Source organism: Xenopus tropicalis, chromosome 4 (genome assembly GCF_000004195.4).
Source record: "Xenopus tropicalis strain Nigerian chromosome 4, UCB_Xtro_10.0, whole genome shotgun sequence".
NCBI classification, from domain to species: domain Eukaryota; kingdom Metazoa; phylum Chordata; class Amphibia; order Anura; family Pipidae; genus Xenopus; species Xenopus tropicalis.
In genome coordinates this window covers 14777265-14795459 of record NC_030680.2, presented here as the reverse complement: position 1 = coordinate 14795459, position 18195 = coordinate 14777265, and the positions used below count along the sequence as shown (strand labels likewise).

Here is an 18195-nt window from a genome sequence, read left to right as displayed (position 1 = left end):
ATAGCAGGTATAGTAGGGAGAGATGGTGCCTATAGAAGCAGTGGGGGGATAATAGCCTCTGGGAAGGGACTGTGGCTGTGGGATAGCAGGTATAGTAGGGAGAGATGGTGCCTATAGTAGCAGTGGGGGGATAATAGCCTCTGGGAAGGGACTGTGGCTGTGGGATAGCAGGTATAGTAGGGAGAGATGGTGCCTATAGTAGCAGTGGGGGGATAATAGCCTCTGGGAAGGGACTGGGGCTGTGGGATAGCAGGTATAGTAGGGAGAGATGGTGCCTATAGTAGCAGTGGGATAATAGCCTCTGGGAAGGGACTGGGGCTGTGGGATAGCAGGTATAGTAGGGAGAGATGGTGCCTATAGTAGCAGTGGGGGGATAATAGCCTCTGGGAAGGGACTGGGGCTGTGGGATAGCAGGTATAGTAGGGAGAGATGGTGCCTATAGTAGCAGTGGGGGGATAATAGCCTCTGGGAAGGGACTGGGGCTGTGGGATAGCAGGTATAGTAGGGAGAGATGGTGCCTATAGTAGCAGTGGGATAATAGCCTCTGGGAAGGGACTGGGGCTGTGGGATAGCAGGTATAGTAGGGGAGAGATGGTGCCTATAGTAGCAGTGGGGGATAATAGCCTCTGGGAAGGGACTGGGGCTGTGGGATAGCAGGTATAGTAGGGAGAGATGGTGCCTATAGTAGCAGTGGTGGGATAATAACCTCTGGGAAGGGACTGGGGCTGTAGGATAGCAGGTATAGTAGGGAGAGATGGTGCCTATAGTAGCAGTGGGATAATAGCCTCTGGGAAGGGACTGGGGCTGTGGGATAGTAGGGAGAGATGGTGCCTATAGTAGCAGTGGGGGGATAATAGCCTCTGGGAAGGGACTGTGGCTGTGGGATAGCAGGTATAGTAGGGAGAGATGGTGCCTATAGTAGCAGTGGGGGGATAATAGCCTCTGGGAAGGGACTGGGGCTGTGGGATAGCAGGTATAGTAGGGAGAGATGGTGCCTATAGTAGCAGTGGGATAATAGCCTCTGGGAAGGGACTGGGGCTGTGGGATAGCAGGTATAGTAGGGAGAGATGGTGCCTATAGTAGCAGTGGGGGGATAATAGCCTCTGGGAAGGGACTGGGGCTGTGGGATAGCAGGTATAGTAGAGAGAGATGGTGCCTATAGTAGCAGTGGTGGGATAATAACCTCTGGGAAGGGACTGGGGCTGTAGGATAGCAGGTATAGTAGGGAGAGATGGTGCCTATAGTAGCAGTGGGATAATAGCCTCTGGGAAGGGACTGGGGCTGTGGGATAGTAGGGAGAGATGGTGCCTATAGTAGCAGTGGGGGGATAATAGCCTCTGGGAAGGGACTGTGGCTGTGGGATAGCAGGTATAGTAGGGAGAGATGGTGCCTATAGTAGCAGTGGGGGGATAATAGTCTCTGGGAAGGGACTGGGGCTGTGGGATAGCAGGTATAGTAGGGAGAGATGGTGCCTATAGTAGCAGTGGGGGGGATAATAGCCTCTGGGAAGGGACTGTGGCTGTGGGATAGCAGGTATAGTAGGGAGAGATGGTGCCTATAGTAGCAGTGGTGGGATAATAGTCTCTGGGAAGGGACTGGGGCTGTGGGATAGCAGGTATAGTAGGGAGAGATGGTGCCTATAGTAGCAGTGGGATAATAGCCTCTGGGAAGGGACTGGGGCTGTGGGATAGCAGGTATAGTAGGGAGAGATGGTGCCTATAGTAGCAGTGGGGGGATAATAGCCTCTGGGAAGGGACTGGGGCTGTGGGATAGCAGGTATAGTAGGGAGAGATGGTACCTATAGTAGCAGTGGGGGGATAATAGCCTCTGGGAAGGGACTGTGGCTGTGGGATAGCAGGTATAGTAGGGAGAGATGGTGCCTATAGTAGCAGTGGGGGGATAATAGCCTCTGGGAAGGGACTGTGGCTGTGGGATAGCAGGTATAGTAGGGAGAGATGGTGCCTATAGTAGCAGTGGGGGGATAATAGCCTCTGGGAAGGGACTGGGGCTGTGGGATAGCAGGTATAGTAGGGAGAGATGGTGCCTATAGTAGCAGTGGGGGGATAATAGCCTCTGGGAAGGGACTGGGGCTGTGGGATAGCAGGTATAGTAGGGAGAGATGGTGCCTATAGTAGCAGTGGGGGGATAATTGCCTCTGGGAAGGGACTGGGGCTGTGGGATAGTAGGTATAGTAGGGAGAGATGGTGCCTATAGTAGCAGTGGGATAATAGCCTCTGGGAAGGGACTGGGGCTGTGGGATAGCAGGTATAGTGGGGAGAGATGGTGCCTATAGTAGCAGTGGGGGGATAATAGCCTCTGGGAAGGGACTGGGGCTGTGGGATAGCAGGTATAGTAGGGAGAGATGGTGCCTATAGTAGCAGTGGGGGGATAATAGCCTCTGGGAAGGGACTGGGGCTGTGGGATAGCAGGTATAGTAGGGAGAGATGGTGCCTATAGTAGCAGTGAGGGGATAATAGCCTCTGGGAAGGGACTGGGGCTGTGGGATAGCAGGTATAGTAGGGAGAGATGGTGCCTATAGTAGCAGTGGGGGGATAATAGCCTCTGGGAAGGGACTGGGGCTGTGGGATAGCAGGTATAGTAGGGAGAGATGGTGCCTATAGTAGCAGTGGGGGGATAATAGCCTCTGGGAAGGGACTGAGGCTGTGGGATAGCAGGTATAGTAGGGAGAGATGGTGCCTATAGTAGCAGTGGGGGGATAATAGCCTCTGGGAAGGGACTGGGGCTATGGGATAGCAGGTATAGTAGGGAGAGATGGTGCCTATAGTAGCAGTGGGGGGATAATAGCCTCTGGGAAGGGACTGTGGGATAGCAGGTATTGATACTTACTCTGCTACAAGCAGTTGAGTACTTTTGTACATAACCCCTGCACCCCCCATACATCACCCCTCTACCTCCTCGTGACCCCGTGGGAGTAGTTGTGCAAATGCCCTGTGTAAAAGGGGTTAAACCAGCTGACATCCCAATCCTCCCTGGCCTTTACCCTCTGTCCCACGTCTCCGGCCCCCGTTGTTCGTTATCTGTGCCCTTTAATGAGACAGGGGCTCGGCTCCTGTGACCCCCACGCTGGTAGCAATATCATTCGGCATTTCAAACTGTGTCTCATCTCTCCGAGCGAGTATTCCTCCCGGGTTTCCCGTGGCCTGAATTTAATTCAACATATTTCGGCATCTTACTGGGTCACCTGCGGCGAGATCTTTCCATTAGCTCCGCTGTGACTCGGAATATTTTACATTACAGGCTGCTCCTTTCTGCTAGCGCACCTTTAAGGAGAGAACAGATTGCATATTAGAGAGGAAAATGAGCGCCTAACGAATCTTCGCGCAGTCGCCTGTCCGTGTCACTTAGATTATGGGTTAGTAACAGTAATGGCCGACATGGTGTAATTAGGCCTGTCTGCTCCGGACTCTTCCCTCTCTTTACCTGTGAATTATTTAACATTATTCTCCCGGCACTGCTACATCTACCGCCTTCTTCTATGTGTGTGTGTGTGTGTGTGTGAAGCCACAATATACAGTGAAAATCTTATTTTACCCAGAAGAGGTCCTAGTTTGGCCTAAATAGTGAGCAGTTTTAATATATCCTGATAGAATAGGTTAACTTGGGGCCCAGTAACATCTAGTAACACCATTGACATTAAAGGAGAAGAAAAGGCTAGTAAAGAGTTAATCCCAAGCTGCAGGCATACCTTAAGTTGTCTCAATAGTGCCCTTAAGTCTCCCCATATTTCTCCCGTTCAGATGATCAGAAGCCAAACAGGAAGAAAAAATGCTGAGCTGTGTAAGGAAAGTTCCCATAATGCCTCGCTCCCGCACAGACACCGGGACCAAGTGAACATGCTCAGTTAGTTAGACTATGAGTCAGCTTTCTGCTGATTGGCTCAGATCCACATTCCCAAGTGGGGGGGGAGGGAGTTCTTAGCATTCCTGAGGGAGGGGGAAGCAGGAGAGGGGAGAGAGCAGAGAGCTGTGTGTCTCTGGCACATGAATTACAAACACAACTAATCTTTTGATAGAGGACTGGGAGAGTGAGCCAGACAAAATGAGGAGGGTTTTATTTAAATAGTCCTGGATTCTGGGTGATATAGTAAGTACCAAAACTGCGATTTGCCCAAGCAGGGTTGGGCTGGGCCGATGGGACACTGGAAAGAAAAAATGGTGGGCCCCACCAACCCAGAGCCAATCCCCAACTGCTCACCCACGTTGCTACTCCGTTGCCCTCATGCCCGATTATGGCAAAAGTTTTGAAGGGAGGGCTAGACTTGGGCAGCCCCAGAGGGGGGTGTTGGGACCCATGAGCTTGCAGTCCCGATCTAGAGCCTCACTCATCCCAGTCCGATCTTGTTCCCAAGGAGATTAATGCATTACATACAGTATATTAGAGATCATTTAGATGAGAAAGTGCTGTGAGCAAAGTGCACAACTGGCATGTTTTTTTCCCACAATGCAGCGTGTATTTTCCCAGAATTACAGCTTCATTGCAGTTGTTGTGTCTAACAAGGCATGCTGCGCTTGGCACAGTTGCATTTGATTCGGCAAAATTCATGCTCATGGAATTGGATACGATTGCGCAGATGTCCACCTGACATCATTCCTGGGATTTTGGTGTGCGAATGGCGTCTTTGGCCCCATTCTCCTTGATAGATGATAATTGGAACGTGGCCACAAGGGCATAAATATGAAGGTTGCAGTTATAGTGGTTGCAGTGGCCCAAGATTGTAGGGGGCTCAGTAAAGCCATTTTTAATTAATGAATTTCAGTATATCTTGGTAGAATCGGTCAACTTACCAATGTTTTGGGGCTCTAAATTGATTTTGTTATGGGGCTCAGTAACATCTAGTTATGCCAGGGCATGACTGTATTTGTGAGGGCCATTTTTTCTCTATCAGGGCCCCATTTTACTTTTTGGTCCACCACTAAGTTGGCCTCTAGAACTGGTGGCCTGATGTCGGTGTCGTATTAGTATGGGGTTCCATGATTTCCGATTGCAGCCCTGCCATGGCGGGAAAATCCTGTGTCAGTTCCATGTATAATACCTTAGAACCCACAGCAGGATAAATACAGTGCCAATTCCATCTATAATACCCCATAACCCACAGCAGGATAAATACAGTGCCAATTCCATGTATAATACCCCAGAACCCACAGTAGGATAAATACAGTGCCAATTCCATGTATAATACCCCAGAACCCACAGTAGGATAAATACAGTGCCAATTCCATGTATAATACCCCAGAACCCACAGTAGGATAAATACAGTGCCAATTCCATGTATAATACCCCAGAACCCACAGTAGGATAAATACAGTGCCAATTCCATGTATAATACCCCAGAACCCACAGTAGGATAAATACAGTGCCAATTCCATGTATAATACCCCAGAACCCACAGTAGGATAAATACAGTGCCAATTCCATGTATAATACCCCAGAACCCACAGTAGGATAAATACAGTGCCAATTCCATGTATAATACCCCAGAACACACGGCAGGATAAATACAGTGCCAATTCCATGTATAATACCCCAGAACCCACAGCAGGATAAATACAATGCCAATTCCATGTATAATACCCCGGAACACACAGTAGGATAAATACAGTGCCAATTCCATGTATAATACCCCAGAACACAGGGCAGGATAAATACAGTGCCAATTCCATGTATAATACCCCAGAACACACAGCAGGATAAATACAGTGCCAATTCCATGTATAATACCCCAGAACACACGATAGGATAAATACAGTGCCAATTCCATGTATAATACCCCAGAACACACGGTAGGATAAATACAGTGCCAATTCCATGTATAATACCCCAGAACACACGGCAGGATAAATACAGTGCCAATTCCATGTATAATACCCCAGAACACATGATAGGATAAATACAGTGCCAATTCCATGTATAATACCCCAGAACACACGGTAGGATAAATACAGTTCCAATTCCATGTATAATACCCTAGAACACACGGCAGGATAAATACAGTGCCAATTCCATGTATAATACCCCAGAACACACACAGCAGGATAAATACAGTGCCAATTCCATGTATAATACCCCAGAACACACGGCAGGATAAATACAGTGCCAATTCCATGTATAATACCCCAGAACACATGACAGGATAAATACAGTGCCAATTCCATGTATAATACCCCAGAACACATGACAGTATAAATACAGTGCCATTTCCATGTATAATGACCCAGAACACACAGCAGGATAATACCCCAGAACAGACAGTAGGATAAATACAGTGCCAATTCCATGTATAATACCCCAGAACACACGGCAGGATAAATACAGTGCCAATTCCATGTATAATACCCCAGAACACACACAGCAGGATAAATACAGTGCCAATTCCATGTATAATACCCAGAACACACGGCAGGATAAATACAGTGCCAATTCCATGTATAATACCCCAGAACACATGACAGGATAAATACAGTGCCAATTCCATGTATAATACCCCAGAACACATGACAGGATAAATACAGTGCCAATTCCATGTATAATACCCCAGAACACATGACAGGATAAATACAGTGCCAATTCCATGTATAATACCCCAGAACACATGACAGTATAAATACAGTGCCATTTCCATGTATAATGACCCAGAACACACAGCAGGATAATACCCCAGAACAGACAGTAGGATAAATACAGTTCCAATTCCATGTATAATACCCCAGAACACACGGCAGGATAAATACAGTGCCAATTCCATGTATAATACTCCAGAACACATGACAGGATAAATACAGTGCCAATTCCATGTATAATACCCCAGAACACATGACAGGATAAATACAGTGCCAATTCCATGTATAATACCCCAGAACACATGACAGTATAAATACAGTGCCATTTCCATGTATAATGACCCAGAACACACAGCAGGATAATACCCCAGAACAGACAGTAGGATAAATACAGTTCCAATTCCATGTATAATACCCCAGAACACACGGCAGGATAAATACAGTGCCAATTCCATGTATAATACCCCAGAACACACACAGCAGGATAAATACAGTGCCAATTCCATGTATAATACCCCAGAACACACGGCAGGATAAATACAGTGCCAATTCCATGTATAATACCCCAGAACACATGACAGGATAAATACAGTGCCAATTCCATGTATAATACCCCAGAACACATGACAGGATAAATACAGTGCCAATTCCATGTATAATACCCCAGAACACATGACAGGATAAATACAGTGCCAATTCCATGTATAATACCCCAGAACACATGACAGGATAAATACAGTGCCAATTCCATGTATAATACCCCAGAACACACGGCAGGATAAATACAGTGCCAATTCCATGTATACCCCAGAACACATGACAGAATAAATACAGTGCCAATTCCATGTATAATACCCCAGAACACATGACAGGATAAATACAGTGCCAATTCCATGTATAATACCCCAGAACACACGGCAGGATAAATACAGTGCCAATTCCATGTATAATACCCCAGAACACATGACAGGATAAATACAGTGCCAATTCCATGTATAATACCCCAGAACACATGACAGGATAAATACAGTGCCAATTCCATGTATAATACCCCAGAACACATGAAAGGATAAATACAGTGCCATTTCCATGTATAATGACCCAGAACACACAGCAGGATAATACCCCAGAACAGACAGCAGGATAAATACAGTGCCAATTCCATGTATAATACCCCAGAACACAGGGCAGGATAAATACAGTGCCAATTCCATGTATAATACCCCAGAACACACGGCAGGATAAATACAGTGCCAATTCCATGTATAATACCCCAGAACACACTGCAGGATAAATACAGTGCCAATTCCATGTATAATACCCCAGAACACACGGCAGGATAAATACAGTGCCAATTCCATGTATAATACCCCAGAACACACAGCAGGATAAATACAGTACCAATTCCATATATAATACCCCAGAACACACGGCAGGATAAATACAGTGCCAATTCCATGTATAATACCCCAGAACATATTGTATTTACATAAGTCTATTTAGGTACCTGGTCTGACCCAGTTCCAGATCGCCCCCCCCTCAGCAGCTTTACCTGCAACATACCCAGTACCTAATCTAATACACAAAAATGATGACATCATAAACATGGAATGACATCACCAGAGGGCAGGCAGTAGGGTGGGAGACACAGAAGCAAGTTTCCCATACTAGGTACCTACCCAATTACTTTTTGGGGGAAGTTCCATTCCATTTGCACATGAAGCAAACATGAAAATACCTGTGTGCCAACCCCCCCGCTGGGCAGAATGCTGCTGGGAGTTTGGGCACGCATTGAAGGGCCATTATTAGCCTTTGTGTCAGTTAATTAAATGATTAAAGGAGAACTGAGCGGCAGTTGCACAGGGCTGCGCTGTGCCAGATCTCTGAGATGTTGGCAGAGATTTGCCACTCGCTACTCAAGGTGCCCGATACCAACTGACCTTAATGTTCCTGGGACTGGAGCCACTCCCCCAGAGCTGGAGAGTTGCCCTTAATATAGGAGGGGGGAGTGTGGGGGGAAGTTAATGGGAGACTCAAGGAGAAACCTTCTAGTGAAATATCTAGAATTCTCCATAATGAATGAGAAACGTGTTCCGAAAAGAAAGTATTCTCAAAATCCAAGATTCAGTTTGTCAGTTGGGCAAAAGTCATTTTCTGGTGTATCTGATCACATTCCCATCAGTCCCTGCCCAGTGAGCTTACAATCTATGGAGGTCTCTATCCCATTCCCATCAGTCCCTGCCCCAGTGGAGCTTACAATCTAAGGTCCCTATCACATTCCCATCAGTCCCTGTCCCAGTGAGCTTACAATCTAAGGAGGTCTCTATCCCATTCCCATCAGTCCCTGCCCCAGTGAAGCTTACAATCTAAGGTCCCTATCCCATTCCCATCAGTTCCTGTCCCAGTGAGCTTACAATCTAAGGTCCCTATCCCATTCCCATCAGTCCCTGCCCCAGTGGAGCTTACAATCTAAGGTCCCTATCCCATTCCCATTAGTCCCTGCCCCAGTGAGCTTACAATCTAAGGTCCCTATCACATTCCCATCAGTCCCTGCCCCAGTGGAGCTTACAATCTAAGGTCCCTATCACATTCCCATCAGTCCCTGCCCCAGTGGAGCTTACAATCTAAGGTCCCTATCCCATTCCCATCAGTCCCTGCCCCAGTGAGCTTAAAATCTAAGGTCCCTATAACATTCCCATCAGTCCCTGCCCCAGTGAGCTTACAATCTAAGGTCCCTATCCCATTCCCATCAGTCCCTGCCCCAGTGGAGCTTACAATCTAAGTTCCCTGTCATATTCCCATCAGTCCCTTCCCCAATGGAGCTTACAATCTAAGGTCCCTATCCCATTCCCATCAATCCCTGCCCCAGTGGAGCTTACAATCTAAGGTCCCTATCACATTCCCATCAGCCCCTGCCCCAGGGGAGCTTACAATCTAAGGTCCCTATCACATTCCCATCAGTCCCTGCCCCAGTGAGCTTACAATCTAAGGTCCCTATCATATTCCCATCAGTCCCTTCCCCAATGGAGCTTACAATCTAAGGATACATTGGGTACTGATGGCATGGATACATTGGGTACTGATGGCATGGATACATTGGGCAGTGATGGCACGGGCGCATTGGGCAGTGATGGCCTGGATACATTGGGCAGTGATGGCACGGGCGCATTGGGCAGTGATGGCATGGGCACCTCATTATCACTTCTCAAGCACAATTCTGTCTCTTGTTTGATAGACCCTGCTGGAGTTGGGGGCTTCTCCTGATTACAAGGATAGTCGGGGTCTGACCCCGCTGTACCACACGGCTATGGTCGGAGGGGACCCTTACTGCTGCGAGCTGCTGCTTCACGAACACGCGGCGGTGGGGTGCAAGGATGAGAACGGCTGGCAGGAGATTCACCAGGTAAGTGCCCGGCAGCTGCCGCCGCTGCACGGTTTCGCTGTATTACTGTAAAGCCCAATGGGAATGAGTAATTAATGTATATTGGGAAGCTGCTTCGAATGACATTTCCTTTCATTAGGCATTTGTTTAGCGAATTAGCAGTTACAAACGCGTGGGCGTATGTGGCCTTTATACTGGGGAGCCAATCACAGGCTGAGTTGCAGCAGGTCCCACATTTATATTCCCGATCCAGAAATAATAGCTTGGCTTTTCTATATTACAGGTCTTTATTTTTCCCTGTGGCCCATTTATCACAATATAAACCCGGAATCTGAGCCGCAGGTTGGGAATGCGTGTGATTGGCTTTTAATTGCCCTCTCGTATTGTATATGAATCAATTGTGATGCCAAGTGGCCCTCGCTGCGCTCCATCCATTACTCGTGTCAGCTCTGAGGGGGATGCGGCAACAACTCTGCTGGATCTTTATAAGAAAAGGGGGGGGGATGTTATACACTTCATAGAAGCATCTTCCATCTATAATTAATTGCTGACTCTCGTTATGCATTGGGTGTAAAGAAACATGTCGGATGGTATCGTGCCTTCAGCTTATTTCACAGGAAGCTGGTTAAAGGGGAAATTGCTCACACTGCTCTTCTGAGAACTTTTGCAATTTGCATCAATGATTTTTTTCCTTTACTTTTCATGCCATTAGCAGTTTTACACTGCTAATATCATGAATTTGTATTAGGAGGAGCGCCCCGACAGAGCAACAGGTACACAAGGCATATCCTGACTTTCCTCTGGTCAGGTCTAGAGCTGTTCCTACATAGGGGGATATAACTGCACTGTCCCTGCAATCAGGGTCGGACTGGGCTGGTGGGACACTGGGGAAAAAAACACAGACCCAATACCTGTAACTTCTGTCTCTCCCCTTTTGCCTCTGAGGGAATTCCTGATTATGGACCTACCAATGCTGAGCATTAGCCAAGAAGGCATTTCCCATCATGCAATGTTGTCCATTGGTTCAGATACAGATATGTATATCAGGGTTGGGACACCATTGTTTGCCATAGTAAACAGTATGGCAGCTCCTATATTCAACCCCAAATATTCAAAGCAGAGTATTATGACCATATAGGCTTCTGAGCATTAATACAACCCTTGCTAGAAGAAAGAGTGCACTTCCCCTTTAAAAATAAACCTAGTTAGGGGTAGTTCACCTTTTAGTTAACTTTTATTATGTTATAGAATGGCAATTCCAAGTTTTTGAATTATTTGCCGCCTTCTTCTGCCTCTTTTCAGCTTCCAAATGGGGATCACTGACCCCAGCAGCCAAAAAGTCTATTGTTATTGTTACTTTTTATTACTTATCTTTCTATTCAGCCCCTATACTATTCACATATCAGTCACTCTTTTAAACCACTCCCTGGTTACCAAGGTAAATTGCACCTCAGCAACCAGATAACTGCTGACATTCGAAACTGGAGAGCTGCCTAACAAAATGTAAAATAATTAAACATGTGCCAGTAATAAAAAGCGAAGACCAATTGCAAATGGTCTCGGAATAGCATTCTCTACATCATACTAAAAGTGAAATCAAAGTTGAACAACTCTTTTTATGAAAGCAATGAGACAAAGCTGCCTGATTTCACACCTTCATGAAACATTTATGGGCTTCCTGCCTGATCCGACGCGGCTCGGCTTGTGTTGCACATCGTTCCTACGCTGGGTTTCTGCTCCTAAATGATGAATTAAGAGTCGATCTGACAAAAAGCAACTTGGGTTTCTCATGCAGAACAGACACAAGGCCTCTGGCGCCCTCTGCTGGGAGAAAGCTTGTACAGTAGCCGTACAGTTAGCCTTACTGTACTGACCCTTTTCATGTACTGTACTGTGGGAAATACAGGCACCAGGGCTGATGTAGTAATTCAGCTAGGGGCCATGGTCAGAGCATTGATCAATATTCCTGAGTCCCATGTCTATTTCGTAACCGTGGCGTTTAATGTACAGTGCTGGGCACACAAGTAGTGCTATGGAATTCAAAATATCTAAAATATATAAATATGAAACCTGCAATATTTCTTGAGAATCCACTGAATGTAAATGTTTGTGGGAGCGCTGACTGCCCCCCGCTAGTTGGCCTGTGGGGCCCGTTGGAAATTCTCATAGTATCTTGTTGGCCAAAGCCAACCCTGAACCCACCTCTGTAACTGAAGAATCCCCTGTTATGAGTTGTACTGTACAGGGCCCTCCCCCCCCCTAAAAAGGAGCCCTAATAATTAACCCTTTATTCATTTGGGCCCCTGGGCAGAGGTCCCTGGCAACAATCGTACGCCAATGGAAACAAAATGATCCTGGGTGCAAGACCACCTTGATCCAACCCTACCACACTCTAAAACCCTGCTCACTCTCCACCCAAATCTTGCGGTCTCCCCTGCCTTTGAGACCCACAAATCATACTTTACAGTCTTTTAAGACCCCCTCTTGTATATAGTATCTCTGGGATTCTCTGTAGGGCCATCCTGTATGTATGGAGATGACTTAAGCTACAGTTATATGAGTGGGTGCTGTATGGCAGCTCCCACTCATATCCAAATATGCAATAAAACTTTTAGTATGTTATAGAATACCATATTCCTGGCAACTTTGCAATTGGTTTTCATTATTTATGTTTTATAGTTTATGAATTATTTGCCTCTCTCTTTCCAACTTTCAAATGGGGGTCACTGACCCCGGCAGGCAAAAACTATTGCTTTGTAAGGCTACAATTCTATTATTATTGTTACTTTTTATTTCTCATCTTTCTATGCAGGCCCCCTCCTATTCATATTCCCATCTCTTGTTTAAACCACTGCCTGGTTGCTAGGGTAAATAAGAACCTAGCAACCAGATAGCTGCCAAAATACCAAATGGAGAGCTGCTGAACAAAAAGCTAAATAACTGAAAAAACATAAAAAATAAAAAATGAAGATAGACCAGTTGCAAACTGTCAAATATCAATGTCTACATCATATTAACGTTAATTTAAAGGTGAACAACCCTTTTTTTTTTTTTTCACCTCTTGTATCGGTAACTGATTGCTTTATATGTTACTCTGTATGTCCAATGTATGTAACCCACTTATTGTACAGCGCTGCGGGATATGTTGGCGCTTTATAAAAAAACAAAACAAAACAAAAAACAACCCTTTTAAGAGGAAACTGTAAAATAAGCCTTTGTGTTCTATTGGGAAACAGCGCCTCGTTCATGTATATAAATATATCGATCAGGAATGTTCTGGGCACACAGGCAGCTATACCCTCATACTGGCTTGTCTAATGCAAACACTATGGCAGCTCCCAGCCCTGTGTATAAATTCATATGTACATTCATATATATCATTGTACTTTACTCTCATAGGAGTATTTCATATTGTGTATAACACCGGTTTGGCAGCATATTGACCCATATGTGACTCTTCTACCCCTGCAGGCTTGCCGATACGGACACTTCCAGCATCTGGAACACCTGCTGTTTTACGGCGCTACTATGGGAGCGCAGAATGCGTCCGGAAACACCGCTCTTCATATCTGCGCCCTGTATAATCAGGTCGGTGAGCCTATTTAATTTGGTGTTGTTGCCAATATCCCATTGCTTTCCCCTCCATACCGGCCTAGTTGTACTGAGTGTGATTATATGGCCCAGTGGCATTGTGCCTTATGCCTTTATATAACCCATTTCATGTTGTTCCTAATGATTCCATCAAGTCAAGTCCATTTAAAACCTATACTTGGCCTACAGGTTCCGCTCAGATGTCTCCTTTTTATATCCACACTTCCCCTGGGATATGAGAGTGCTCCTTCAATTCAGAGTGGAGTTAAATGAAAACTGTACCCCCAGAATGAATATTTAACCAACAGACAGTTTATATTATATTAAGTGACCTATTAAAGAATCTCCCCAAACCAGAATATATATATCAGTAAATATTGCCCTTTTACATCTTTTCCCTTGAGCCACCATTTTGTGATGAGCTTTGTGCTCCTTTAGAGATCAGCTGACAGGAAGTAATGCAGCTCTAACTGTAACAGGAAGTAGTGTGGGAGTAAGAACTTTGTCCATTCATTGGTTGATGGGGCCTAGCATGTATGTGTGCCCTGGCTTGTTTGTGTGCACTGTGAATCCTATGATCCCAGGGGGCGGCCCATAGTGCTTAAAATGTTCTATTTAGGGTTACCCAATGGCACATACCAATAAGAAAGTATATTTTTTATAAAAAAATGGTTTATTTAGATGAAGCAGGGTTTTACATATGAATAGAAACCTACGTTGTTCAGAGGGATAGTTTTCCTTTAATGAAGCAGGAAAGGTCTCACTGAGGAGCTCGGGGGACTTGCCCAGTAGGTGTGGGCTCAGCACAATCCGGCAGATGATAGAGAAGAAATTCCCCAGCCATCAAATAAAGCGATTGGTGGGATCTACTTAATGAGACTTTGGCCAGAGACTGTTTGCGGTGCCGGACCTGACGCAGTACAGTATTATTGGATCACTGATACAAAGCATTATTCACTGTCCCAAAATATAGATTTCTTTGTTCTGCCTTCAAAGCCCAATCTCATAGGCTGCTAATGGCTCCCAAGGGCAGGAGGGCCCTCTATACTTGCCCCAGTTTCTCCTGTATGGCAGGCATGGACAGTAAGGAGAATGTGGGCTTTGAGGGGCCCCAGAACCAATGCAGCTGAAACAGCCAGGGACCCCTGTTACTAAACACTCTATATATTAATTAAATGCAGCTTTAGTATAAAGAGATGACTTGGCCCCTCCAGCTACAGTACAGTAGGGGTCTCTTATCCAGAATCCCATTATTCAGCTTCCTGCTGTGTAATAATAAAACAGGAGCTTGTACTTTATGGTCACTAATGTGCATGTATCCATATTGGGGGCAAAGCAATGCTGTGGGGTTTTAGTAATGTTTTAGTAGCTATAAGGTATGGTAATCCAAATAATGGAAGCAGATCCCTTATCTGGAAAATGCCCAGGTCCCAAAGTTTAAGAGTATGGAACAAAATGTCACCCATTGGTTTTGCTCTATTTTTGTGGGACTGCTTTATGCATCACAGGCGCAGCAGCACCAATGGGATCCTGTACCTGCTGTCAGGAATCACACAGCCCCATAATACTGAGTTAGTAAGCCACTCAATTTCCAGGGGGCTTAATTATTAGCCCATTGGTTACCTGACCCACTTGGGGGGAGGGCCCTGCCAACAAGTAGAATGGGGCCCCAATGGAAACAAGTTGCCCATGTATGACCACACCCCTGATAAGTCTTAGCCACACCCATTATTCTAAAACCCTACCCAAATGCACCCAACCACCACCCACTCTCCCAATAATATCACCCCCTTAGTGAACAAAAATCGCACTTTCTTGTCTCCTGGGGACCCCTGACTGCAGTACCCCTATACCCACCAGAGGGAGGAGCTGCCTGATAGTGTGGCGCCTGTTCCCCCCTTGAGAGTACAACATTGGGCAACAGACCTTGCAGCAAGTTAAACCTTCTGCATAACCCTCTCGGCATGCACCCTGATTTGCCTTTTCCTTGCCCAACTGACCCTGCTATGCCCCAATCTCACCCAATTCTATTAAGCCCCACCCCCTTGTTACCCTGTAAAATTGGAAAGTCCCACTTTAATAACTAGAACAAGGGCGCCAACACAGGGCCAAGCCCATATGTGCCATATTAGAAAATGGCTAACATAGTCCAATTCAACTATTTAGACCCACCAGAACAGGCACAGACAGCCTACAGCATACTGAACTACAGCTCCCAGCATCCCACCTATCCTGCTTTTATAGTAACCATATTTAATAAACAATGATATGCCCCTGCCATCTATAGGCTGGGCACCCAGTATGCCAAAGGACAGTAGAATTATTCCCTTAAACAGGTTTTATGTTCCCTTTACTTCTATTTAGAACACTTTTCTGTTCCATAAAATTCAAATTCTCCTCTGAAACCAGCCCGGCAGAGATCCATTCCGGCAGAACCAGCTGGGAGCGGCGCCGGCTGTCCCTGGCACGTTATTGCACGGCTGTTTCTGGATTAATATGTGCTTTCATGCGCGGCGCGTTAATGATACATTAGCCATTCAGAGCCGCTACAGTCGCCCTCGCTGCCTTCCCACGGGCTGATTGGCCCCCTGTAATATTCACTCATTGAGATGGAAGGAAGGCAGATGAGATTGTGACCTGGTTGGGAGTCGGTTCCTCACTCACGGCTTTTCCCTCTCTGTGACACAGGACAGCTGCGCCCGGGTCTTACTGTTCCGAGGGGCAAACAAGGAGATAAAGAACTACAACAGCCAATCACCATTCCAGGTAAGGCAACCGCCTCTGTCTTATATACAGAGCTTTATTGGGGGGCATTAGGATAATAGCCTGCCCCATGTTTTTAAAGGTGGCCAATCCCAACATGGAACTATACTGGGCTGTTACTTTTTATTACTTATCTTTCTATTTAGGCCCTCCTCTATTTTTATCCCTGCCTCTTTATCAAACCACTTTCTGGTTGCTAGGTTAAATTGGACCCTAGCAACCAGAAATTCCAAACTGGAGAGCTGCTGAACAAAAAGCTAAATAATAATAAATGAAGACCAATTGCAAATGGTCTCTCTAAATCATACTAAAAGTTAATTTAACGGTAAACTGCTCCTTCAAGCACGTGTTCTGACTGACGTTATTACGTTGGATGCAATAACTCTGTGATCTGTTCTCTTACATAACACGTATGTAAATACAAGGCATGATGTCACTCATGCCAGCCAATGGGTTGATAGCAAATATTCTGGCACTAAAAAACAGGACTTGCTTCAAGTCACCACGTCCAGGAGAGAATTGCTTGGTTTCTTAGTTAAGCTCAATTTCATGTGTTTCATGTGTTACTGTACCTTTAAAAAAAAAAATTTCCCTGGAAAAGCAGTCTTTTCGGTGGTTGATTGGATCCCAGCAGTCCTGATTCAGGGAGAGATTAAATTGTCTTTTAAAACAATTCTCTTGTGCAGAATTACAGTGGGTTAGTGCATTAGTAAAGATGGGCGGGGGGGGTAACTCTCGGGTTTGACAGTAAGAAATTACGGCCAAATGGAGCGCTGATGGATTAAACTTGATGGGCGGCTGTCTCATTCCCCGGCCTGAGTAACTCTCTGTCTCCGCTCCGAGGGACCCACTGATTAGCTCTGTATTTCCATCTGTCTTGGTGTCACCCTTAGCCCCCTCTCTGGTTCTGTGATGGCTGTGACACATTTTATCTGCACAAATTGTAACGCGGATACAGTATTTCCTTTCTGCGCCATTACATTTATTCCCTTTGGCGCCTTAAAATGTGGGGTCCCAGCTTTTTCCAATGGACAGGGATAATATTTGTATTTATACTCTGCTGTGGCTGTGCCCAATTATTTACTGAAGGTAGGGCTGTCCATTCTGTGCTATTAGCTTGATCTGCTCCTACTCTGAGCAGCGACCCACACAGAATAACAGAAAGCTCACTGCTCAAGGCATACAGATACATAGATAGATAGGCACCATCTCTCCCTACTATACCTGCTATCCCACAGCCCCAGTCCCTTCCCAGAGGCTATTATCCCCCACTGCTACTATAGGCACCATCTCTCCCTACTATACCTGCTATCCCACAGCCCCAGTCCCTTCCCAGAGGCTATTATCCCCCCACTGCTACTATAGGCACCATCTCTCCCTACTATACCTGCTATCCCACAGCCCCAGTCCCTTCCCAGAGGCTATTATCCCCCCACTGCTACTATAGGCACCATCTCTCCCTACTATACCTGCTATCCCACAGCCCCAGTCCCTTCCCAGAGGCTATTATCCCACTGCTACTATAGGCACCATCTCTCCCTACTATACCTGCTATCCCACAGCCCCAGTCCCTTCCCAGAGGCTATTATCCCACTGCTACTATAGGCACCATCTCTCCCTACTATACCTGCTATCCCACAGCCCCAGTCCCTTCCCAGAGGCTATTATCCCACTGCTACTATAGGCACCATCTCTCCCTACTATACCTGCTATCCCACAGCCCCAGTCCCTTCCCAGAGGCTATTATCCCACTGCTACTATAGGCACCATCTCTCCCTACTATACCTGCTATCCCACAGCCCCAGTCCCTTCCCAGAGGCTATTATCCCCCCACTGCTACTATAGGCACCATCTCTCCCTATTATACCTGCTATCCCACAG

General features: G+C 46.1%; 1 protein-coding gene across 7 annotated transcripts in view; it reads left to right on the top strand.

Moving 5' to 3' along the window:
- shank2 (SH3 and multiple ankyrin repeat domains 2) overlaps nucleotides 1-18195 on the top strand; it is a 310238-nt gene that overhangs the window by 108009 nt on the left and 184034 nt on the right. For all 7 annotated transcript variants that reach the window (XM_031899735.1, XM_031899734.1, XM_031899733.1 and 4 more), the window contains 3 exons: nucleotides 9814-9981; nucleotides 13432-13548; nucleotides 16240-16317. In XM_031899735.1, coding sequence (XP_031755595.1) covers nucleotides 9814-9981; nucleotides 13432-13548; nucleotides 16240-16317 — 363 coding nt within the window. The remainder of the gene's footprint in view (nucleotides 1-9813; nucleotides 9982-13431; nucleotides 13549-16239; nucleotides 16318-18195) is intronic.